The sequence below is a fragment of the Microcaecilia unicolor genome, chromosome 2, assembly GCF_901765095.1.
Source record: "Microcaecilia unicolor chromosome 2, aMicUni1.1, whole genome shotgun sequence".
NCBI classification, from domain to species: Eukaryota; Metazoa; Chordata; class Amphibia; order Gymnophiona; family Siphonopidae; genus Microcaecilia; species Microcaecilia unicolor.
The window spans coordinates 548666834-548692807 of NC_044032.1; the positions used below are offsets into that span (position 1 = coordinate 548666834).

The window sequence follows — 25974 nt, forward strand, 5'->3', positions numbered from 1 at the left end:
ATAAGAATAAAGCTAAACCACTTAATTATTTCTGTTCTGTGATCACGGATGAAAGGCTGAGAGCAGGAGTGTAGAAAACAATTCCTAATGAAAACAGATATTTGGAAGACCAGGATCAATTTTCAGAAGACTCTGTTCATGAGGAGCTAGCTAAACTAAAAATAGACAAAACAATGGGGCCTGATGGGATACATCAGAGGGTGCTCAAAGAACTTTGGGGAAGTTCTGGTGGCTCATGGTTGGACCTCTTCAATGCTTCCTTAGAATCTGGAGGGACTGGAGAAGGGCAGATTTAATTTCATTTGTTGTTTTTGAGGAATTCCAAACAATTTTTTCAACGTCTTCAATTTTTCTACATCTTCAATTTTCGGATACTGATTTCTAGTCAGTTGGAGATTGATATCGTGGCTAAGAAGATTTATGATTGGAGTTTGAACAGAACATTGGATGAACACATTGAGTGCTCACCTTGATGTTGATCCTCACTTGTGGACAGAGACAGGAGATTCATACTCCGAAAGATAAGAACAGTAATTTATGTTATGTAAAACTGTCTGATGTCAATGTTAACCCCCATTTTTGAATGTTGTTGTGAATGATGAAATAAATGTTTAAATAACCGGCATTTGAGTGACGCTGTGTGTATTATGTTTAAAAAGTAAGGAGATTAATGATAATATTAGTCCTGCATGGTTTGATTATGCATATTCATTGGGGAAATCCTAAAACTCTGACTGGGTTACGGCCCTCAAGTACCGAGGTTGTCCACACCGATCTAATATTTTTACAGCTGAATATCATAGAACCTTTCTCAATAAATTAGTACACCCCTTCCCGTGCACTCAGTTCCCTGGATAAATCCTTCTTATCTGTTCCCTTCTCCGCTACTGCCAACTCCAGACTTCGCTTCTTCTGTCTTGCTGCACCCTATGCCTGGAATAGACTTCCTGAGCCCCTACGTCTTGCCCCATCCTTGACCATCTTTAAATCTAGATTGAAAGCCCACCTCTTTAACATTGCTTTTGACTCATAACCACTTGTATCCACTCGCCTCCACATACCCTCCTCTCCTCTTTCCTCTACACATTAATTGATTTGTTTGCTTTATTTTTTGTCTAATAGATTGTAAGCTCTTTGAGCAGGGACTGTCTTTCTTCTATGTTTGTGCAGTGCTGCGTATGCTTTGTAGTGCTATAGAAATGCTAAATAGTAGTAGTAGTAGTAAATTAGGATTGGTCTTTCAAATATTTTTGAAGAGAAGAAACATAAATGGCTCCTTTATGGAAGCAAGGATTATGGTAATTCCTATGCTTGGGAAAGATCTTCTGTCAGTAATTATAGATTATATCACTTCTTAATGTTGAAATTAAAATCACTGCAAACATTTTATCCCTTATACTGTTCAAAGTATTAGAAACAATGATATATCGAGATAAGAATGTGTTTACGAAGTCTCATTCAACAGAATATAATTCAAGACTCTTTTGAAGTGCTATGTTATTTATATAAATACAATCAACCCCTATGGTTGCAATAGCCCTGAACACTGAAAAAGTCTTCAACCGTGTTGAATGGCTCAGTTTGTTTAATGTAATGGAGTGGTTCCACTTAGGACCAATATTTCAACAGCATTCCCTATGAGGAAAGGCTGAAGCGGTTACAGCTCTTCATCTTAGAGAAAAGACGGCTGAGGGGAAATATGATAGAGGTTTATAAAATAATGAGTGGAGTGGAATAGGTAGGTGTGAATCATTTGTTTACTCTTTCCAAAAATACTAGGACTAGGGGGCATGCAATGAAGCTACAAAGTAGTACATTTAAAACTAATAGGAGAAAATATTTCTTCACTCAATGTGTAATTAAACTGTGGATTTGTTGTCAAAGAATGTGGTAAAGGTGGATATCTTAGCGGGGTTTTAAAAAGGTTTAGACGGCTTCCTACAGGAAAAGTCCACAGACCATTATTAAATTGACATGGGAAAATCCACTGCTTATTTCTGAGATATGCAGCATAAAATGTACTGAACTTTTTTGGGATCTTGCCAGATATTTGTGACCTGGATTAGCCACTGTTGGAAACAGGATGCTGGGCTTGATGGACCTTTGGTCTGTCCCAGTGTGGCAATACTTTGCACTTATGTACCCACAGTCAAAGTTCTCATAAATGGAAAATTATCTTCAGACTTTTCTTTACAACATGAATGTCCTCTTTTATCCCTCTTATTTAATATTGCCTTAGTTATCAATGTGGGCTACCATTAAAGTATGTTATTTTACTGATAACCCCATTTATTAGTAACTAGGAGGCCCTTTTACTAAACTATGATAAGCACTTAGCGCCAGATTCAGCAAATGGCATCAGAAAAAATAGCTATAGTTTAAGTTCCTCTTTCCCACATGCATCACTTTGAACTTGCTCAAATTATATATCATCTGCCATTTGAATGTCCAGTCTCTCAGTTTCGTAAGGTCATCTTGCAATTTTTCACAATCCTCTTATGAATTAACAACTTTGAATATCTTTGTGTTATTAGCAAATTTAATTACCTAACTAGTTATTCCCATCTCTTGATCATTTATAAATATGTTTAAAAGCAGCGGTCCCAGCACAGACCTCTGGGGAACCCCACTATCTACCCTTTTCTATTGAGAATACAGACCATTTACCCTACTCTCTGTTTTCTATCTTTTAACCAGTTTTTAATCCACAATAGAATACTACATCCTATCCCATGACTCTCTAATTTCCTCAGGAGTCTACCATGAGGTACTTTGTCAAACGTTTTTTAAAAATCCAGATAAATAATATCGACTGGTTCACCTTTATCCACATGTTTATTCACCCCTTCAAAGAAATATAGTAGATTGGTGAGAAAAGATCTTTCTTCACTAAATCCATGATGGCTTTGTCTCATTAATCCATGCTTATGTATATGCTCTATAATTTTGTTCCTTATATTAATCACTACCGTTTTGCCTGGTACTGACATCAGGCTCACCAGTCTATAATTCCTCGGATTATCTCTGGAACATTTTTTACACATTGGCATTACATTGGCCACCCTCCAATCATCCGGTATCATGCTTGATGTTACAGATAAATTACATATTACTAACAGTAGTTCTTAGAGTTCATTTTTCAATTCTATCAGTATTGTGTGTTTTGTTTTTGTTTTGTTTTTTTTTGTCAGGAGCATAGCTAACTGCCTAAAGCACAATTAACATCACCTTCTAAATAGGAGGCACTAATACTATAATGCCTCCGTATCGCTCCATGTTGCCACCTCACCTTGAGTATTGCATTCAGTTCTGGTCACACAGAAGAGAGCATCCAAAGTAAACTCACACAGGAGCACAATCAAAAGCACAAGGAGCCTTCAGGAATGGGGGTGTCAACTCAAATTTTATTAGACAGACCCGACACGTGTTTGGCAAAGCTGCCTGTATCAAGGGTCTAAACATTAAAAAACATCAATATACATAAACTTGTGCACACAGAATCCAAAAAAGAATAATTTAAAAGCTTAAAATCTAGAATGTATACAAACTAATATAATACTACAATGATATAAAATATACAATTCATAACCTTAATAATTGACATGACATAAAATGCATAAAATCCTTAAAAGACAAACATAAAAAGGAAATACATATAATAAACTGGGAAATATTATCCAATACCTTACAGTGGTCATAGCTTCCAAAAGAAATTTGTAAAAAAAATGTGAAGATTGCCAAATCTAATGTCAAAAAAAGGAAAAATACCAGTTTTATGGATAAAGGATACTAAAATAATGCATGGACATGAGAAAAACCAGAAAGCTGATAGTATATAAAAGTGCTCAAATAACTGTGTGTAAAGAATATGCGCTGCAAAATACTACAAAATGAACATGAATACAATGTTGCAATGAACAAAGGGGCCCTTTTACTGGGCGGTGGTAAGCCCAACGTGGGCTTAGCACTGCTCTTCTGGAACTACTGTCAGCCCAACGCGGCTGTCGGAGGTAGTCCTACCCTGAGTGTTCACCATTTCCAGTGAAAAAAAGAATACCCCTGGAAATAGCTTGCATGGCAGTAACCGGGCATCGCTGCGTACTGCCCGGTTACAGTCAGGTTAGCGTGGGAGCCCTTATTGTCACCTCAATGGGTGGCAGCAAGGACTCTCTGCCGCATGGCCATGCGATAAGAGTTCTCTTACCACATGGCCATGTGTATCTGGGGGCTTTTTACCCGCTGCAGTAAAATGGACCCTGGTGCATGGAAAAAATGGCTCCCGCTGCTAGTGCAGAGCCCTTTCTCCAGCAGCTTGGTAAAAGGACCCCAAAGTAATGCCAACTACAAAAAAAATACAATTACAAGCATGTCTTAAAGGAAACTGAATTGCTGTGCTAGCACAGGTAAAACTATCATCACAGTGTTTAAAAAAGAACAAAAGGAAACATTTAACTAGTGAAAGGAAAGACTTTGAAGAAACATTGTGCTTCAACTGTGCTACATAAGTACATAAGTAATACCACACTGGGAAAAGACCAAGGGTCCATGGAGCCCAGCATCCTATCCACGACAGCGACCAATCCAGGCCAAGGGCACCTGGCAAGCTTCCCAAACGTACAAACATTCTATACATGTTATTCCTGGAATTGTGGATTTTTCCCAAGTCCATTTAGTAGCGGTTTATGGACTTGTCCTTTAGAAAACCGTCTAAACCCTTTTTAAACTTTGCCAAGCTAACCGCCTTCACCACGTTCTCCGGCAACGAATTCCAGAGTTTAATTATGCGTTGGGTGAAGAAACTATTATCAATAAAAAAAACCACATGATATGAAAGTGATGTTTGATAACAAATACTTAGGTATGTTTGAAAAATCTAGGTGGATCACAAAGAAAAAAAAGGAATAGATAACGGATAAAGTGCCAACGGCAAAATGCTTACAAGACGCTAAAAGACTTTGTGCTGGAAAAATATATGCACAAGTAATCTATCACTGAGAGGCCAACATTACGAACAAAAATTGATAAATAAAAAGAAAAATCTGTACTTACCAAGAGGTAGCATAGTATGCAACGAACCCGAACAAATGAAAACAGCCAGTAACCGGAAGAGTAATGCTTTGAGGGGCCCTTTTATTAAGCTGTGGCAAAAAGTGAAATGCAGCAGTAGGAGCACCTCTTTTGGGCGTATGGCAGGCCAGATTTTGCTGTGTCTTGGAAAAAGGGTCCTTTTTTTTTAAGGGGCCGGAAAAGGACGTGCGGCAAAATAAAAACCAGTGTGTGACCATTTTTGGCCCAAGACCTTACTGTCACCCATTGACTTAGCAGTGAGGTCTTGTATGCTATCCGGGCAGTAGGCATGCAGCTCAAGCCCGCTGATGTTTACGATTGGGTAAGCACCACACGGTAGAAAATAGAAAATATTTTCCACTGTGTGTTTTCAGTGCATGCCAAATTCAGAATTACCACCCAGGACACGGTAGTAGCTGGGCGGTAATGCTGATTTGGTGTATGCTGAATGCGTGTAAGCCCTTATGTGCCTTTGTAAAAGGGCCCCTGAATGTGAAATTGCTTGATGCACTGAGAATATCTTAACATGCACGCATATGATGTCAGGTTGAATAAAAAAAAAAAATTAAAGGGGGGTAAAAATGTTGATTTCAACTTTACAGATATTAAATTCCATGCATTGTGAGATTAAATGAAAGATTGACAATAATATCTTCTGAAAATGTTTAAAAAAGGTTTGATGTTAAATGAAAACAATATGCATATATTCATCCACTTAAAAGACTGTAACTTGGTGCATAAATATTTTGATTGCCTGAATTAAATCAAATAACAATCAACACAATAAAGAGGGGCATAATCGAATGGGGCTGGTCATCTATATGGGCGGCCATCTCTAAAGCCGGCCCCAGAAAGTGGCATACCCAACCATGGGACCGGATGGGATCCACCCCAGGATATTGAGGGAGCTCAGAGAGGTTCTGGCGGGTCCTCTTAAAGATTTGTTTAACATATCCTTGCAGATGGGAGAGGTTCCGAAGGATTGGAGAACGGCGGAGGTGGTCCCTCTTCACAAGAGTGCTGATAGGGAAGAAGCTGGAAGAGGCTAGTAAGCCTCACTTCGATTATTGGAAAAGTAATGGAAGCGATGCTGAAGGAAAGGATAGTGAATTTCCTGGAAGCCAATAAGTTGCAAGTTTACGAAAGGGAAATCGTGCTAAACGAATCTCATTGAGTTCTTTGATTGGGTGACAGGAGAATTGAATCAGGGATGAGCTATGGACGTAATCTACTTAGATTTCAGCAAAGCTTTTGACACGGTTCCCCACAGGAGGCTCTTAAATAAACTGGAAGAGCTGAAGATAGGACCCAAAGTGGTGAACTGGATTAGGAACTGGTTGACGGACAGAAGCCAGAGGGTGGTGGTGAATGGAATTCGCTCGGAGGAGGGAAAGGTGAGTAGTGGTGTGCCTCAGGGATCGGTGCTGGGACCGATTCTGTTCAATATATTTGTGAGTGACATTGCCGAAGGGTTAGAAGGTAAAGTTTGCCTATTTGCGGATGATACTAAGATCTGCAACAGAGTGGACACCCGGGAGGGAGTGGAAAACATGAAAAAGGATCTGAGGAAGCTAGAAGAATGGTCTAAGGTTTGGCAATTAAAATTCAATGCGAAGAAATGCAAAGTGATGCAATTAGGGAATAGAAACCCTCGGGAGAAGTATGTGTTAGGTGGGGAGAATCTGATAGGTACGGACGGGGAGAGGGATCTTGGGGTGATAGTATCTGAGGATCTGAAGGCGACGAAACAGTGTGACAAGGCGGTGGCCGTAGCTAGAAGGTTGTTAGGCTGTATAGAGAGAGGTGTGACCAGCAGAAGAAAGGAGGTGTTGATGCCCCTGTATAAGTCGTTGGTGAGGCCCCACCTAGAGTATTGTGTTCAGTTTTGGAGGCTGTACCTTGCGAAGGATGTAGAAAGAATTGAAGTGGTGCAAAGAAAAGCTACGAGAATGGTAAGGGATTTGCGTTACAAGACGTATGAGGAGAGACTTGATGACCTGAACATGTATACTCTGGAAGAAAGGAGAAACAGGGGTGATATGATACAGACGTTCAAATATTTGAAAAGTATTAATCCGCAAACGAACCTTTTCCGGAGGTGCGAAGGCGGTAGAACGAGAGGATATGAAATGAGATTGAAGGGGGGCAGACTGAAGAAAAATGTCAGGAAGTATTTTTTCACGGAGAGAGTAGTGGATGCTTGGAATGCCCTCCCGCGGTAGGTGGTGGAAATGAAAACGGTAACAGAATTCAAACACGCGTGGGATAAACATAAAGGAATCCTATTCAGAAGGAATGGATCCTAAGGAGCTTAGCCGAGATTGGGTGGCAGAGCCAGCCGGTGGTGGGAGGCGAGGATAGTGCTGGGCAGACATATACGGTCTGTGCCAGAGCCAGTGGTGGGAGGCGGGGCTGGTGGTTGGGAGGCGGGAATAGTGCTGGACAGACTTATACGGTCTGTGCCCTGAAGAGGACAGGTACAAATCAAAGTAGGGTATACACAAAAAGTAGCACATATGAGTTTGTCTTGTTGGGCAGACTGGATGGACCATGCAGGTCTTTTTCTGCCGGCATTTACTATATTATCGAAACAAGATGGCAGGCCATCTTTCGTTTCGATAATACGGTTGGGGCCGGCCAAATTTCAACATTTGGGCCGGCGTTAGAGATCGCCGCCATTGGTTTCCCGCCAATAATGGAAACTAATGGCAACCATCTCAAACCCGGCCAAATCCAAGCCATTAGGTCATAGGAGGAGCCAACATTTATAGTGCAGTGGTCCCCCTCACATGCCAGGACACCAACCGGGCACCCCAGGGGGCACTGCAATGGACTTCACAAATTGATCCCAGGTGCATAGCTCCCTTACCTTGGGTGCTGAGCCCCCCAAAACCCACTACCCAAAACTGTACACCAGTACCATAGCCCTTAGGGGTGAAGGGGGACACCTAGATGTGGGTACAGTGGGTTTCTGGTGGGTTTTGAAGGGCTCACATTTACCACCACAAGTGTAACAGATGTGGGGGGGGGGGGGGTGGGCCTGGGTCCGCCTGCCTGAAGTGCACTGCACCCACTAAAAACTGCTCCAGGGACCTGAATACTGCTGTCATGGAGCTGGGTATGACATTTGAGGCTGGCATAGAGGCTGGCAAAAAATGTTTTTAAAATTTGTTTTTTTGGGGTGGGAGGAGGTTGGTGACCACTGGGGGAGTAAGGGGAGGTGATCCCTGATTCCCTCCAGTGGTCATCTGCTCAGTTGGGGCACTTTTTGGAGGCTTGGTCCTAAATATATATGGACCAAGTGAAACCAGCGAAGTGCTCATCAGAGCCGGCCTTTTTTTTTTCATTATTGGCCAAAGCCGGCCATCTCGTAACCACGCCCCCATCCCACCTTCCGTACTCTGCCGAAACACCCCATTTAACTTTGGCCGGCCCTGCGACGGAATGCAGTTGAAGCCGGCCAAAATCGGCTTTCGATTATACCAATTTGGCCGGGTTCAGGAGATGGCCAGCCATCTCCCGATTTGTGTCGGGAATAAATTAACACTTAAAAATAGACAAAAACAGACACTGTATACCGAGAAAAACATATATATGAAAACAGTGAGATCTAATTCATAATCTAGACCTGCTGGAGCAACTGTGTCAAATTCTAATAAGATAAATTGTTCCTCTTGTAATAAAATGCTTTTTGTCTCCTCCACACCATGTAGGTACAATATTTTTATAGACACAAATTTTTATTTCATTTAAAGAATGTCCCAAGGAATTCCAGTGTTGCACCAGAGGGGCTTCCTGATTGCATCTTCTAATGTTACTCTTGTGTTCAATGATCCTATTTTTTACTTGTCTGTTTTTCCTATGTAAATCATGGAGCATGGGCATATAATAATATATATCTAACATTTTTTGTACAGCAATCAGACTTATGTTGAAGTTGAAAAATTCTTCCACTGCATGGGTGTTTAATTCTGATAGGGATAATGACAATGGACATACAGAACATCTACCGCAGGGTTTGCATTATTAACATCGTTATGCTCCGGAAGGGCAGATGGTGTGACTAATTCTTTAATGTTTCTTATGTGCTATTAGGCTCTTTTCAAACAATGGAGAAGACGTATGATTGTAAATAAAAAGTAATATTACTTTTTATTTACAATCATACGTCTTCTCCATTGTTTGAAAAGAGCCTATCTTCCCCACCCCCTCTTTGTTTTTTCCCTTACTTTGTTTCGTGGGGATTAAGTGCACCTCCACACTCTTTGTGGTACTCCCACACCTAGTGCATTTTTTTTTTTTTGGATTGTTCTTATGTGCAATTACAAGCTGTTTCTCCCTAAAACACTGGTATCCAGCAAAAATGTGCCAGTGTTTTCTCATGATTCGTTTAACCTTGGAAAACTTAAGGGTAAAAACAAAATCAGGATGGGTTCTTGCATCTCTTGAAATAAGGAGGTCTTCTTGATGTGAAGCTCTTGCTCTATTTAACCCCTTCTCAAAGCATGTCTGTGGATAAACTTTGTTACAAAATCTCTGTATCATTTCAGCTGTTTTTTCAAATTCATCAAATGAACTGTGTAATTTTTTTTGTCTCAAAAATTGTGAGAATGGTAAATTTTCTTTAAGGCTTCTATTGTGGTAACTATCAAAATGTAGGGCCCTGTTTACTAAGCCACATTATAGGCGCACTAATGTTTTTAGCACATGCTAAAAAATTAGCATGTGCTAACGCTAGAGACACCCAAAGGAACATATGGGTTTCTCTAACCATTTTTAGCACGTGCAAAAAACGCTAGCGCACCTCAGTAAACAGGGCTCATAGAAAATTATTTTTATTAGTGGGCTTTCTATGAATAGTGATATTAAACCTGTATGCACCCTTTGAAATAGTGATATCCAAAAATTCAATTTTACATGAATCATATTGAATAGTGAACTTCAAGTTGCAATCTAAAGGTGTCAGGACTGCTTTAACCACCTATAGGGCCCTGGTCAAACTACTGAAAATGGGCCTGGTCCTCCTCCACTCCTTGTCCAGTAGAATCCTTCCTTCCACCCTGTTTCCTGCTCAGTGGCACAGCTTCCTTAGCCCCTTGCCAGTCAATACACTTTCCACTGGAAAATAAAGTGGCTTAAAGGTGCAGAGCTGCTGTTTAGGCTACACCGCTAATGGCTCTGCTGATTATGCCTCTCAGAAACAGAAAGTCCACATTAGAAGGGGAGGGATCAGCAGAGTCATCAGCTATGCAGCCTAGACAGCAGCTCCACACCTTTAAACTGCTTTATATTGTTTTTGCTGGAAGCAGCAAGGCTGGGGGGGGGGGGGGGGTGGAGAGGGAGCGGGGTGTTAAGAACTATGCTGGACCAGGGGAGGGGAGGGAAGGAAGATGATGGACCAGAATGCAGAAATGCCCAGGGTGACCCATCCCACAGTAAGACTGAAAGTCAGTCAGTGAGGTTTTTCTCATGGTGCATTCTGGCACAGTTGTGAAGAGACTAAGGCCTGGGGAAGGGCTACTGGCTATCATGGCATTATTATTTCAAGCATTTACCAACATTAAACCACATATACATCTTACTATGCTACTCTTCATTATCACGATGTACATATTTGGAATTCTGTACCAATTGTCATAAGGAAAACAGGTTCTTATCTAGCATTAGCAAATGTTTTTAGGAAAGACTTAAATCAAGGTATTTAATCTCACACTATTTTGACATGTCATAAGGTGCTTTGTGCTTCCTGATGTTTGTTCAGCTTCTTATGTTGTTATCCCATTGAACCTTGCAGTATATGCGTACTATAAGACTACATTGTATTGTATTGCATTGTGTTCTAAACATAGTTGAACTGTTCTTACAAAAATCCCTCAAGAGGTAGTGTCTCATAATTTAAGCCTCATCAGACAACCACCTCAGTACACACCAGATCTTGGAAAATATTCTATAACCCTATCTGATATTATGACAAACTAAAATTATTGAGATGACATCAAAACATTTATAAGATCACACATCACACAAATTTGTGCAAAAACACACTAAGAACCTTACCATACCATACCATAACAGCACTAACTCTGAGGACTTAAAAAGCAACAACCGTATCCGTTAAAGGCAGCACTGTAAATAATACACTGATTATAACAACAATCACACACCATCTAGTGAGAAAACTGAACAAACAGGACTGCTACATATCTCTATACAGAAACTGAGCTCTTTGAGCAGAGACTGTCTTTTCATGTATGGTGTACAGCGCTGTGTATGCCTTGTAGCGCTATAGAAGTGATAAGTAATAGTAGTAAAAACTAGCAGAATTCCACACTTTGGTCACATGCACAAAACACAGAGATTCTCAACAAATATGAAACAAAGAACCTGAGATTAGTAATACATAGCTGAAAAGACTGAACTAGACCCTCAAGAAGTCAGACCCTGCATACAGCAAACAGTGAGAAACAGAAACTGAAATGCAAGATATCAGAGATGCACATTTTCCAAAGCTGGCACATGTATTCAAAATAAAATACTTTTTTCTACATTTGTTGTCTCAGCATTTTATTTTTCCACTTACTTTGGTTCCGGTATCTCTTTTCTGCTTTTCTCTGTTTTTATTTCCTGTCCTTTCAGGGTCTCCTGTCCAGTTGACATTTTTTCTATCTCACTATCTAACTATCCATCTTCTCACTGCATCCCTAGCCATCCTGTGCAGCATTTTCCTTCTGTGTCCCTGTCCCTATATCTTTGTTAAGTCCTGTCTGGTGGGTGTCAAAATAGTTCATCAGTTTGACTCCAAAGGTATTGCATTCCTGGATTGTCTTAAAATGTCCTTTTAGTATTCTACCATATGATCATTGATGCATTGTTCTGATTTTGTAAAGTGCTGTCCCACAGAGGTGAGATCCTGGTTGGCATTGGAATGTTTAATATTGTGTCTACGTAAATTGAGCCTCGTCTAGCATCTGGCTTGTTTCTCCATTGAATGATATATACCACATTTGAGGATAAACATGTGAATGATCCCGTTATGCTGAATGTTTTTCCCATGTGAGTAACTGTGGGATCCTGTGAGATGTGATGGCACAGTTTGCAGCTAGGTATATTGCAGGGACGTGTGCCATTCTCTTCTTTTTGAGCTTGTATTGGGAGTTTGCTTTTCACTAATTTCTGTTTCAAATTTGGTGGCTGTTGGAAGGCGAGCACTGGTGGGGCTGGAAATATCTCTTTCAGTAATTCCTTCTCCTGGAGTACTGACTGTAGATCTTATGATTCTTCTCAATTTTTTCTCTTTGTATTGCAGTAGGTTTCCTCTAGGGGGCCCTTTTACTAAGGCACGTAGGTGCCTACGTGCATCCAAACCGTATCATTTTGGAGCTACTGCCTGACTATCGTGTGCCCCGGGCAGCAATTCCATTTTTTACATGTGTCCGATACATGTGACAGAAAATATTTTTCATTTTCTACAGTCTGATCCTAACCAGACAGTAATAGACAGTGTACACACGCTGACGATTACCACCCAGTTAACGCATGAGACCTTACCACTGTCAGTGGGTGGCGGTAAGGTCTCAGGCCCAAAATGGATGTGTGTCAATTTATATTTTGTCTCACATCCATTTTTGTCCCCCCAAAAGCCCTTTTTTGCAGGCACGCTAAAAAAGGGACCTGTGCGCGCCCAATACATGCGTGTACAACAGCACAGGCCATTTTTTGGCGCACCTTAGTAAAAGGACGCCTAGGTATTTTAAGGGAAGAAGCAATATTCTTGGAGATTATTTTGGGGTTGTAGCTTTTTTGTTTGAGAGATTCAGTCAGGATTTTGAGGGTTTTTTTGTGTATAGTGTACAGCGCTGTGTATGCCTTGCAGCGCTATAGAAATGTTAAATAGTAGTAGTAGTAGTAGTTTATCTCTGTCTATTGGGTCAAAACAGATTCGGTGGTACCATGTGGCTTGGCTATGTATAATGGATTTTTTTGTATGTGAAGGGTGGAAGCTGGAGTTGTAGAGATAGCTGCATCTGTCCATACGTTTCCTGTATATTAATGTTTGTATATAGCCATTGCTAATGGAAACTGTGGTGTCTAGAAAGTTGAGGAGGTCTTTTACTAAAGCTTAGCTCGAGTTATCTGCACCAGGGCCCATAGGAATAAAATGGGCCCTGCGGCAGATAACTCGAGCTAAGCTTTAATAAAAGATCCCCTGAGTTTCTCTGGGTAGTAGTCAATTTTGAATTTGATTGTAGGACGGTATGTATTGAAGGAACTGTAAAATTGTATGAGAGTCTCCCTCAGTCCAAATTATGAAAATGTCATCAATGTACTGGTAATATTTTAAGGGTATAATCTGATATTAATTCAAAAATGTCTCTTCCAGTTCTGCCATAAGAGGCTAGCATAAGGCGTTGCCATCCTGGGGCCCATAGCAGTGCCCATGATTTGCAGATAGATATCATTGTTAAAATGGAAATAGCTGCGAGTTAGAATTAATTTAATTAATTTTGTAATGGTTTCCAATGAGTACTGGTAGTCCAGGGTGGATATTCCCCATGCCACCTGCATGGGGAATGTTACTGTATAGTGCTTCTACATTCTTTGTGACCAGAAGAGTATCTGGTGGTAGCTGCTTGATGTTTTTTTAGTTTGATCAGAAAGTCTGTGGTGTCTTGTATGATGCTATTTGTCTTGTGCACAAAGGGAATAATTAAGCTCTAGAACTCACTATGAAAGGATATGATAACAGCGATTAGCGTATCTGGGTTTAAAAAAAGGTTTGGACAAGTTTCTGGAGGAAAACGCCATAGTTATTGAGATGCACATGGGGGAAGCCACTGCTTGCCCTGGGATTGGCAGCATGGAATGTTGCTACTATTTAGGTTTCTGCCATTTACTTGTGATCTGGATTGGCCACTGTTGGAAACAGGATACTGGGAAATATGGACCATTGGTCTGACCCAGTATGGCTATTCTTATGTTCTCAATTGGCATTAAATTGTACACATGCAAATTTCCATGTCCAAATCCATGTGTAACTTTTACAAAGATCAAAAAGAGGGTCTGGCCATGGGAGGGTCATGGGCGGATTAGGGCATTCCTGCAATGTAGGCACATTGTTATAGAATAAGGGAGATACGCATCTAATTTAGACATGGGGATTTACACTAAGGTATTGCTGGTATAAACAGTTGCACCTAAATGTAGTCATGGTTCCTGGTGCTAAATGCTGTTCTATAAACAGTGCCTAACTTTCAACACCGTTTATAGAATGGCGGTTAGCACTTTTTTTGCGTCAATATTTGGCACTATTTATAGAATTTAGTCCTAAATATTTAGGAGTTTATTTTAGGAGAACATTAGGGGAAACTATGACAAGATTGAAATTATGATATCTAAAATGAAAGATCTAGTTTCCTGTTGTTTATCACTATATCTAACCTGGTTGGAAAGATTAGATGATATTTAGGGGGGGAAGTTATCAATGTGGGCTACCATTAAGACACTAGTAAAAAAGCCCCGTTTCTGATGCAAATGAAACGGGGGCTAGCAAGGTTTTCTTCTGTGTGCATGTGGGAGTGTGTGTGTCCCTGCCCTCTGCCCTCTCTCCCCTCCCCCCTTTGAGTCCTTCACTGTTACAGAGAGAGCGATTTGATTTCGTGCTTTGCTGTGTTTTCCTTCACTGTTTGTGTTACAGAGAGAGTGAGGGCGGGGCAGACACTCATGGGGAAACCGGATATCTCTCCCCCTTCACACTTCCGGCTGGAGGCTTCATAGAATATTGGTGGTGCCTTTTATATAGAGAGATGTTATTTTACTGTTACCACCAGTTGTTAATAAGCAGATCTTATTGCATAAAATGGGACCTTTATTAAAATAGAACGACTTAGTGGTAAAATAACACATCTTGATAGCTCCAGTTTTTAGTAATTAGTGGGGAAGTTAACAGTAAAATAGCATGTCTTTCTTAATGGTAGCTCACATTGATAACTTTCCTTCTTAATGTCAATATATGTTGGAATTGGGTATGTTTAATGATAAAATGTGAGAATATTGTCATATTTAATAGTCATGATAAGTCATAAGTGGGCAAAACTGGGTCAATATAAAATGGAACACCGTTCTCAGTCACTGTGCTCAGTCAGTGCCTGGTTTGGCAGCTTCAACATCACTGTTTAGCTCTGATCCATATCTTAGCTCAGGGGGTTCCCTTATCCCTCCCCCACTTGTGTCTTCTCTTGTTCTCTACAGAAAAGGGTTTCCCATGTTGGAACCTGTGATCCCTGGAGTAGTTGAGCCAAGAGACTTAATGGTTTTTCCTCAAGCTTCTGTGATAATACTATGTGATTTCTCTGTTCTGTATTACTTTGTGAAAATGAAAAAAATATATATAAGTAAAAAAAAAAATGGAAGCCTTCTCTCATCCATGATTTGTAATGTACCATATTGCTTGTTGTTACTCTTAGTTACATCTTCTGGAAGGTTTTGTATATTAATAAAACAATATGTTCTAATTTCTAAGATGTACAACACAGTATACAACAATTTTAATATACAGTAATCCCCCTTACAGGATGATATATTTTCAGCCAGATAGCTAAGACAGAATTATTCCGTTTGAAATATACATACCATTTCTACATCAGACACTGGTCCAAAACTGGTCACATATATATCTGTTTTCACTTCAGTAACAGGACCTAATTGTTCAAAGAAATGTTAAGAATGAGAAAAAATGTTTTGGTAACACACCTGACAAATAAACTAACAATGGGACTTATTTCATAAGAGGTCACCATTGACAAAGTTTAAAAAAAAAAACACTTTTTGTATTTTATAAAAACAACATTGGTGCTAATGTGACTTTATAAGTTGTTCACCCACAGCTATTCCCAATATTATAAATCAAACAAAATAAAACATGGAAAAGAAAATAAGATGATACATTTTTTGTTGGACATAACTTAATACATTTCTATTGATAATCTTAAGAGTGGACTAACACGGCTACCACACTCCTCAATATTAAAAAAAATGTATGCACAAATTCACACCTGAACTAAAAAGGCATAAATATATGCACGTTCTCTATCCCCCAAATTCTATAAATGACGCCTTAGGTTGTGCATGCTGATTTGGCCACATGACCAAATTGTGCACACAATTTAATTGATTAACAAGCCAATCGACATAGATAACTAGTAATTAACCAATTAGTAGCACTAATTGACTTTATTTAGAATTTACCTGCACAACTTTCTAGGCTTATTCTATAATGTGGTGTGCATAAATTCTAATGCACACAGCTGATAAGGTGGCATGACCATGGATATGGAAAGGGTAGATCATGGGCATTTGAAAAAACTATATGGTCACTATTATGGAATACACCTGTTTTGAACCTACATAAGGCATAGGTATTTAGGCCTGGTTTTAGGTAGCTGAAATAGGTGTGCCTAAATTTTAGTTGCAAAAATGGCCATTAATCATAACAGGATGCTAGGAATTATTAGGAAAGGGATGGTGAATAAGATTGAAAATACTATAATGCCTCTGTATCACTCCATGGTGCAATCTCACCTTGGGGCCCTTTTACAGAGGTGCGTTAGGAGCCACGTGCATGCAGCATGTGCCAAAATGAGACTACCGCCAGGCTACTGTGCTCCCTGGTGGTAATTTCAGATTTGGCACAGGCCCATGTCATCTGGATGATTATTTATTTATTTCCTCCCATGTGCACCGTTTCCAGCAGTAATCAAAACTTGGCACATGCCGATTGGTCACTGCACTTGTGTTATGTTCTTTATGTGTAGTTTATAGAATTGCACTAAGCACATGGTTTTTCAGCACAAAATTTAAGGTACCATGTATAGAATTTGGCCATATGGGGGGAGATTATATATATGGTACCTAAAAAAAAATCGGCTCTGAAATCAGTGGCAACTAAGGCTATTCTATAATTGGCACCTAGATTTAGGTACTGATTATAGAATAAGCTTAGTTGATATCTTAGCGCCTAAAACTATGTGCATCCATTTACACCAATGAAAACAAGGTGCAAATCCCAGCACCTAGATTTAGACGCATTGGGCCATATTCTATAACTATGCACATAAATTTTGGAATGCCCACAAAATGCCCATTTTCCCACCCATAACCATGCCACTTTTTGCCAGCACGCATTAAAAGTTTGGCACACTTTGTTACAAAATATGCTTATGAGTTGTGCGCCTAAATTCAAATCAGTGTCAATTAGTGCTCATTATTGCTTATTAAGTGCTGTTATCATGGTTCATTAGCTTACTAAATTATGTGCATGTCTAGGCACGCTATATAGAATCTGGGGGAATGTGTGTACATGTCCATTTTTTAAATACATATGCACATTACAACTGCACTCCAGCTTCACACAAACAATGTCTCTAAGAACACATACCAGGAATGAGAAGGAAAATATTTTTGGTTCATTTTCAGAATTTTTGGAAATTTTCATGATTATTAGTCATTTTCTTCATTTGAAACATTTGTTTTTAACAAAAAAATTAAATTTATGTAAATGCAATTATACACATGTTAATTCATACGTTGGTATTCGTTAAGGGACCACTTTCATATACTGTGGTAAATATTTGTAGTTTTTGCATGTTAGTTGCAAATATTCACATGCAGTAACTACAAAACCTCTGCAGTAATTGTCAGGGATGTACTTAGCATTTTTCCATATAGTTAATGCACAGAGGGTATGCTTACTGTAAGTTAATAGCATTGCAGATAATGCAGATGAGGGCATTAAGTGCATGTTTTGTCTGCTATGATAACAGTTAATGCACACTAAGGGGTCCTTTTATCAAGCTGCGGTAAAAAGGGCCCTGTGCTAGCGGAAGTGGATGTTTTTGCCATGTGTTGAGTCCCTTTTTACCACAACGAGTAAAAGGCTGAAAAAAGAAATGGCCATGTGGTAAGATTTCACTCATCGCGTGGCCATGTGGGGGACAGCACTTACTGCCACCTATTTTGGTGGCAGCAAGGGTTCCCTAGCTAACCTGGTGGTAACTGCAGAGGTAAAAAAAAATAGAGGCCTATTTTCCTTAGTGCCAGAAATGGTGCATATTGGGGCTGGAACTACCTCTGGTGCCTACATTGGGCTATCAGTAGCTCTGGATTGGTGTGCGGTAAGCCCACAGTGAGTTTACTGCCGCTTTGTAAGAGGGCCCCTAAGTTGGTATCCTGCTTATTTTCGAAAGAGATCGCCGGCAATCTTCCGACACAAATCGGGAGATGGTCGGCCATCTCCTGAAGCCGGCGAAATCGGTATAATGGAAAGCTGATTTTGGCCGGCTCCAACTGCTTTCCATCGCAGAGCCGGCCAAAGTTAAAGGGGGCATTTCGGAAGGGTATGGGAGGCGGGATGTGGGCTTGCTTATGAGATGGCCAGCTTCGGCTGATAATGGAAAAAAGATGGCTGGCTCTGACGAGCATTTCGCTGGCTTCATTGTTCCATTTATTTTTACGACCAAGCCTCAAAAAAGTGCCCCAATTGACCAGAGGACCACTGGAGGGAATCGGGGATCACCTCCCCTTACTCCCCCAGTGGTCACCAACCCCCTCCCACCCCCAAAAAAGTAAAAAACATTTTTTTGCCAGCCTGAAATGTTATACCCAGCTCCCTGACAGCAGTATGCAGGTCCCTGGAGCAGTTTTTAGTGGGTGCAGTGCACTTCAGGCAGGTGGACCCAGGCCCACCCCCCCCTACCTGTTACACTTGTGGTGGTAAATGGGAGCCCTCCAAACCCCCCCCCCCCCCAAAACCCACTGTACCCACATGTAGGTTCCCCCCTTCATCCCTTAGGGCTATGGTAGTGGTGTAGAGTTGTGGGGAGTGGGTTTTGGAGGGCTTAGCACCCAAGGTAAGGGAGCTATGCACCTGGGACCAATTTTTGAAGTCCACTGCAGTGCCCCCTAGGGTGCCCGGTTGGTGTCATGGCATGTTAGGGGGACCACTGCACTACAAATGGTGGCTCCTCCCATGACCAAATACCTTGGATTTGGCCGGGTTTGAGGTCGCCAGCATTAGTTTCCATTATCGGCGAAAATCGAAGCAGGCCATCTCAAACCCGGCAATCTCTGACATTTGGCCGGCCCCAACCGTATTATCGAAATGAAAGATAGCCAGCTATGTTTTTCGATAATACGGTTGCAGCACCGTTCAATTATGCCCCTCCATGGGTCCTTTTACCAAAGGGTGTTAGAATCTGGGCTTAGTGCATCTTAAAGTATGACTTTCCCATGTGCTAAGCCCAATTCAACATAGCAGTATTCAGGGCTTTTTTATTTTATTTTATTTTTTTGCAGGTCTCTTGCTAATTTTCCTATTGGCATGCAGGTCTGGCAAAAAAAAAATTAACATGGGAGTACTTAGCACCTCCTATTTAGAGGTGCTAAGTGCTTCCTTGTTAACTCAGCATTAGTGGTACGCGTTTTCTCGTGTTAGGGCTTAATGCTCTTTAGGAAAACGGACTCCTAATCCTTAACTGGACGGCATAGTTCATGTTCATTCCCTCCCCATTTCCCAGCCATTTCTATACTATGCAGTTTACATGAGAACTAGCACATACCAAGTCGAAAACTATGGTGTTAACTATTAGTGAACATCCATGGTAATTGTTATACCATGCTAATTCCCACATAATGAAAGCACTTTAAAAAAAAAACACATACAATTTATTTATCTATTGGGATTTATTAACTGCCTTTATGAAGAGATTCACCCAAGGTGGTGTACAGCAGGTACAGTTTAACATAAAACTTACAATTTTGTTAAAAGCATAACAATAGTAAATTAGCAAATATAAACATAAATACAATAAATGAGATAAACTAGAAAACAGCAAACTGAAACAGGATCAAAAATATACAATTTAACAGCACTACATTCAAATAACACAGATATAATATGATGTCAGCTTAATACCAATAAAACATCAAATATGCACACATTAGAACATTCAAATAACATAGATATTATGCTACTGGCTTTCTACAGTACAACTTATCATATAACAGAAGGGCCAAGTGCATATATATAGATGGTGACAAGATTAGTAGTACAGAGTCAACTGGGAGAAACAGGTGGGTGGCTAAGCTCATGGCAAGTTCTTTGTACAGTTAAACAAGATAGGAGGAACTGGTCTAAGTTATAGGGTATGCAGCAAGTTAGTCTAGGTGTAGAATGAGTGTATGATCAGTCACCATAAGTATTAAAGGCTTGGGAGAAGAACCAGGCTTTCACCTACTTCCTGAAGTAGATGTAGTCTTGAGTTAGATGTAGCCCCGCTAGGAGTAAGTTCCAGAGCGAGGGGACCAGGGCCGCTGAGAGAGGGGGAGAGGGGGGACAAAATTCCCGGGGCCCGGGCCTCCAAGGGGGCCCGGCGCCGCAGTCCCACCCGCCACCGGGCCCCTTCCACCCGAATCCACGCCAGCAGAAGTGCTGTCTTCTGTTCTGACTCCGGCATGCGCGGCCCACACAGACGTGCTCTTCTCAGCTGATCTTCGCTGTACTCTGAAGGCTTCTGTGCGTCTGACGTGCACAAGGAGCGGCCTTGTCCCGGGCCCGGCCCAGTCTCTTGGCGGCCATGGAGGGGACTATCTCATCATGTGTATCACATCATACAATTTCTTTTGATTAGGTACAGATTGTGATACCCCTTGAGAGGACCATAGATGTCTCAAAGGTGCATAAAGGGTTTTTATAAGGGACTGCCTAAGTAAAGTGTCTTTTAAGTCATCTATTTAAAGTATATCCTATGAAGAGAAGTAGGAGCCTACTTATCTTTATAATGTACTAATATAAATGGCAGGTGTGAAGATTTACATACTTCTATAGCTGGTGTAAATGTCAAAGCAATAGTTGTCAAGTATGAATGTAAACTATAATGTTTTATCATTTATGAACATGTATACCTTGGAGGAAAGGAGAAACAGGGGTGATATGATACAGATGTTCAAATATTTAAAAGGTATTAATCCACAAATGAACCTTTTACGGAGACGGGAAGGCGGTAGAACTAGAGGACATGAATTGAGGTTGAAGGGGGGCAGACTCAGGACTAATGACAGGAAGTATTTTTTCATGGAGAGGGTGGTGGATATGTGGAATGCCCTCCCGCAGGAGGTGGTGGAGATGAAAACAGTAATGGAATTCAAACATGCGTGGGATAAACACAAAGGAATCCTGTTTAGAAGGAATGGTTCTGTGGAATCTTAGCGGAGATTGGGTGGCGAGCCGGTAATTGGAAACAAAACGGGAGCTGGGCAGACTTCTAAGATCTACACCCTGATCGTGACTGAATAGATAGGGATGGGCTGGAGTGTACATTTTAAGGGGCTTCAATGTTAGCTTCAGAACTTAGTACAAGAACAGTATTGGGCAGACTTCTACGGTCTGTGCCCTGAGAAAGGCAAGGACAAATCAAACTCGGGTATACATATAAAGTATCACATACCATGTAAAATTAGTTTATCTTGTTGGGCAGACTGGATGGACCATACAGGTCTTTATCTGCCATCATTTACTATGTTAAAATGTGCTCTGCCTACTCTCTGCCCATACTCCACCCTTGTGCACGCCCACTGCCAAAATGCACACCTTCATCATTGTGCATACATTTAAACAATCAGTATTTTATAAGAGATCATTTACATGCACATTTGAACACATATGTGCATAAATGACTAATATGCTACCAAAGTGGGTACATAATTTAGGGGTCCTTTTACTAAAGGGTTGGCAATAGGTTTGCCTCACGCCATTCCGGAACTACCACCGGGCTACCACAGCAGTCCAGGGGTAATTTTGCCCTAAGGTGAATCATTTCCAGTGCTATGGATTTTTACCGTTGGGGTTACCTGGTGATAATCGCTGCCAAGTTACCACTGGGTTAGTGTGGGAACCCTTATCACCACCTCAATGGGTGATGGTAAGTGTTCCCCCCCCCCCTAAAAATAGCCATGAGGCAAACTTACCACGCGCCCATTTATATATTTTTTTGGTCTTTTTACCCTCTGCGGTAAAAGGGGCCTCGTTGTATGACAAAAACACACACTGTCGCTATTGCAGGGCCAATTTTACCACAGCTTGGCAAACGGGCCCCTCACATGCACCTCCTTATAAATTACCTTACAGCCTTCAGATTCTATATATCGCACCTAAACTTCTGCACCCATTTTTGTGCATGCATCAGAGATGTACATGCAGTAACCTGACTAATGAGCTTGGAAATATCAATAATTGGGTGCTAACAACCAATTATTGATGTTCATTGACAGTCTTAAAAATGTGCAACTTTATACTTCTTTGGTCTGCAGTTTCCTATAGCAAGCTCTCAATCGTAGCTCCAGTTTCAACTCCACTCCTGGAGTGTGGACCAGCTTTCCCCAGCTGCTCTAGTGTCAGCAGCAACTGCAGTGCACTCTCACTTTTGCATGTTAGATTCTCTGCTTCTGACCAGCTTCTGATTACTCTCAGGTGCAGACTGCAGCTCAAACAAGTTTCCAGCTTTCAGCACTCTGCTGCCTGTAGCTCAATCTGAAGCCACAACATACTTTATCTCACTCTGTGCTTTCAAAGGGGAACGGTTTTCAATGTACCTCCTTTCCAACTTTTAAACCTTTTTTTTTCCTCTCTTCTTCACCTTGCCAACTCTCCTGGCTAGGTGTGGCTTGTACCATAACCCCAAACACACTCTCTATTGCACTTCTCTAGTCCCTGCTAACCAGTCGTCCTGTGCACTCCAGGCCAGAGTTTACTTGCTGCACTACAGCACTGCATGCTTTTCCAAATCCTAGAGAAAATAAAACATGCTTGACCAGCGCTTATTATCTCTTTATATTTCCATGCCTCTCTAAGACGGAGCTACACTCCTTAGCCTTTTGTATAAATTCTCCCCCCAACCTGTACTAAGGCCACCAGCCCTGGGAATGCATGGGCTATCTCTTCTACAGAGACACAAAAAATCCCATCATTGCCACATGTGATGCCCCAAGCAAGGGTTGAGGGTGGAAGAACTCAACCGGACAACAGAATATACCGTATTTTTCGGACTATAAGACGCAACAGACCATAAGACGCACCTAGGTTTTAGAGGAGGGAAATAGGAAAAAAAAATTTTCCTTTTTCCCTCCTCTAAAACCTAGGTGCTCCGGTGCGTCTTGTCCGAGTTCGGGATCGCCCTCCCCTACTTACATCACGCGATGTTCCCTGATGGTCTAGTGACGTCGGGGCAGGAAAGAGCCCCCTCTTTACTGCCCAGCGCGCTGCTCTCCGTCCTCCGAGACCGTCAGGAAGCAGTCAGGAGGATGGAGAGCAGCGCGCTGGGCAGGAAAGAGGGGGCTCTTTCCTGCCCCGACGTCACTAGACCACCAGGGAACATCGCGTGACGTAAGTACGGGAGGGCGATCCCGAACTCGCTACCTTCGGACTATAAGACGCACCCCCCATTTTCCTCCCAAATTTTGGGGGAAAAAAGTGCGTCTTATAGTCCGAAAAATACGGTAAGCAAAAATAAGTATTTATTTATCTGCGTCCTGAGGCCTGTTACTTCACAGGGCCAGGAGCATAAGTTGGAAAACCTTCTTCCAATTATTAAAAACAGTCTCAAGTAGCTCTGGCCAACAGGCCCAAACATAGTCTGTGGCTGGTGGGGCTGCCACACACTAAATACTGCCTGTAAGTTCTTTGTTCTTCTCTAAGTCCCAGCAGCCAGACCTCAAAACACAACTTGCAAGTCTCAGTCAAATAGCAAAAGTGGCTTACCTCAGCCAGGTCACAATCACTACACATCAGCAGGGTAACCCTTACACTACAAGACAGATTCTCTCCTCCCAGAGTCTGGCTGACCTATTCAGCTTCAGGGCTTTTAGCTCCATCCCAATCTGAGCCCTACCCTTCTGACTCAGCAATTGACTTAGCCTCCACCTCAGCAGACTAGTGCCTCCTGCTGCAAGGAGGCTGAACTGCATCATCCATGAGGGAATGCTCTTCATTATTCTATCCACTCCCTCATATATCATTAATCATTTGCAGATTCAGAATTAGATGCTACATTTTTTCACTCATGAAAGCAATTCAATATATATTATTCTGTATCTCCATTTTAAGATGAAAACTAAAGCATATCATTAAAGTCATTTTATAAAATATAGATCAAAATACAATCTGTGTGCTCAAATTCCAACTTTCTGTGTAGCAATACTATTTACTAGGGGTGTGCAGCCAGAAAAGTTTTGTTTGATATGATTTCCCATGTTCATTTTGTCACTGAAGCAATCTCATTAAGGTGAGAATTTATCAAGTGGCCTTACGAACTTAAGTTGTGGTAAATGGCCTTTAGAACAACTTACATAGTTCTAATGCCACTTGACTATCAATACCATGGTGAAAATTAAGTTGCCACAGGTTACACACTAATGAGATGCAAAACATGCAAATGCCCATTTTGCATCTCAGTAGTATGTAAATAGCATAACGTGACTTGCAATGAGGCACCACAAGTCACATTATAGCCCAGAAACCACAGTAAAAATAACTCCAGCTTTAGCTGGGGTTTTTTAACCTTTCAAGAGCATTGGGCTGCAAAGCCATGGTCTGATGCTTCCATGCCCAATGTTCACAGGGCCACGAGGGTGCATGTAAGGGCCCCCCATTCAGCTTCTCTCCCCCCCCCCCCCCCCCCCCCCCCCCACAGTATGTTTCCCTCCAGATTCCAGGCCCCTCTGTAGTGTTCTTCTCTCCCAATCCTGGCCCCCCAGCATCCTTCCCTCCCAATTCCAACCTCCCCCACAGCATCCTTCCCTCCTAATTCCAGCCTCCCACCCCCCCCCAGCATATTTCATCCAGAGGCCCCCCATGCCCTCAGTGATGGCCTTAGGGTCTTTACCTGATGATCCAGTGATTGTTGGGCAGAAGCAATCCCCCTTCAATTCTGTCTGGCTTGCACCACCTCTAAAATGGTGCAACTACTGCCAGGGGTTACATTTTCATATAAGGAAATATTTCTTTATATGGCGATATGACCTCTAACGGTAGTTGTCAGAGGCAACTGCTAGGTGCACCATTTTGGATGTGGCATAGGCCGGGCAGGAAAGAAGGGGAATTCATACCCAGCAACCACTGGATCATCAGGTAACGGCCCTGAGGACTTCTTTAGGGGTAGGGGGGCCTGTGCATGCAAGATACTGAAAGAGGGGGGGGGGCTGGAATTACAGGAAAGGATGCCATGGGAGGGCCTGGAATTGGGAGGGAAGGATTCTGCAGTCGGGCCTGATTCAGTGGCCCCTTATGTGCTCTCTCACTGCTCCAGTGAACATCAGATCTGGAAGCACTGGGCTGAAGCTTTGCGGCCTGATGCTCTTGGGCACATAGAACAATACTGTGAGTTTGCTTTCAAGCAGCATTATTCTTTTACCACAGGTTTCAGCAACCTGCAGTACTGGAATCCCACATTGCTGAATCTAGTGGGGAGTCAAGGTGCAGTAAAAAAACAATCTTTTACTACACCTTGAAGAATTATCTCCTAAGAGTTTGCATTCGCTATTCGTACATGGGCAATGGTGTGCATATGCATACTCTATTGGGAAAGAGTACACATTATTAATAACATATGAAAAAATATTGGGGTGGGGGGGGGTTGATCCTGTCTTTTTCATCAACATAGAAATTAGGTGGAGCAGGGGCAAGAGTCACAGTTATGCATGTAAATTATAAAATACAGTCCAGCCGATATTCAACCTGCAGGAGGCAGGGCGATTAAGTGCCACAACATTGCTGAGCCCGGATATTCAATGCCGGGCTGTTTGCGGTGACCAGCATTGAATATCCAGGTTTTTTTTTTGGAATGCTTAAATTTAACAGGC

At 41.6% G+C, this 25974-nt stretch overlaps 1 protein-coding gene across 1 annotated transcript in view; it reads right to left on the minus strand.

Moving 5' to 3' along the window:
* Nucleotides 1-25974, minus strand: part of GABRA4 (gamma-aminobutyric acid type A receptor alpha4 subunit) — a 237984-nt gene that overhangs the window by 178267 nt on the left and 33743 nt on the right. The window contains exon 3 of the mRNA XM_030191346.1: nucleotides 15697-15764. Coding sequence (XP_030047206.1) covers nucleotides 15697-15764 — 68 coding nt within the window. The remainder of the gene's footprint in view (nucleotides 1-15696; nucleotides 15765-25974) is intronic.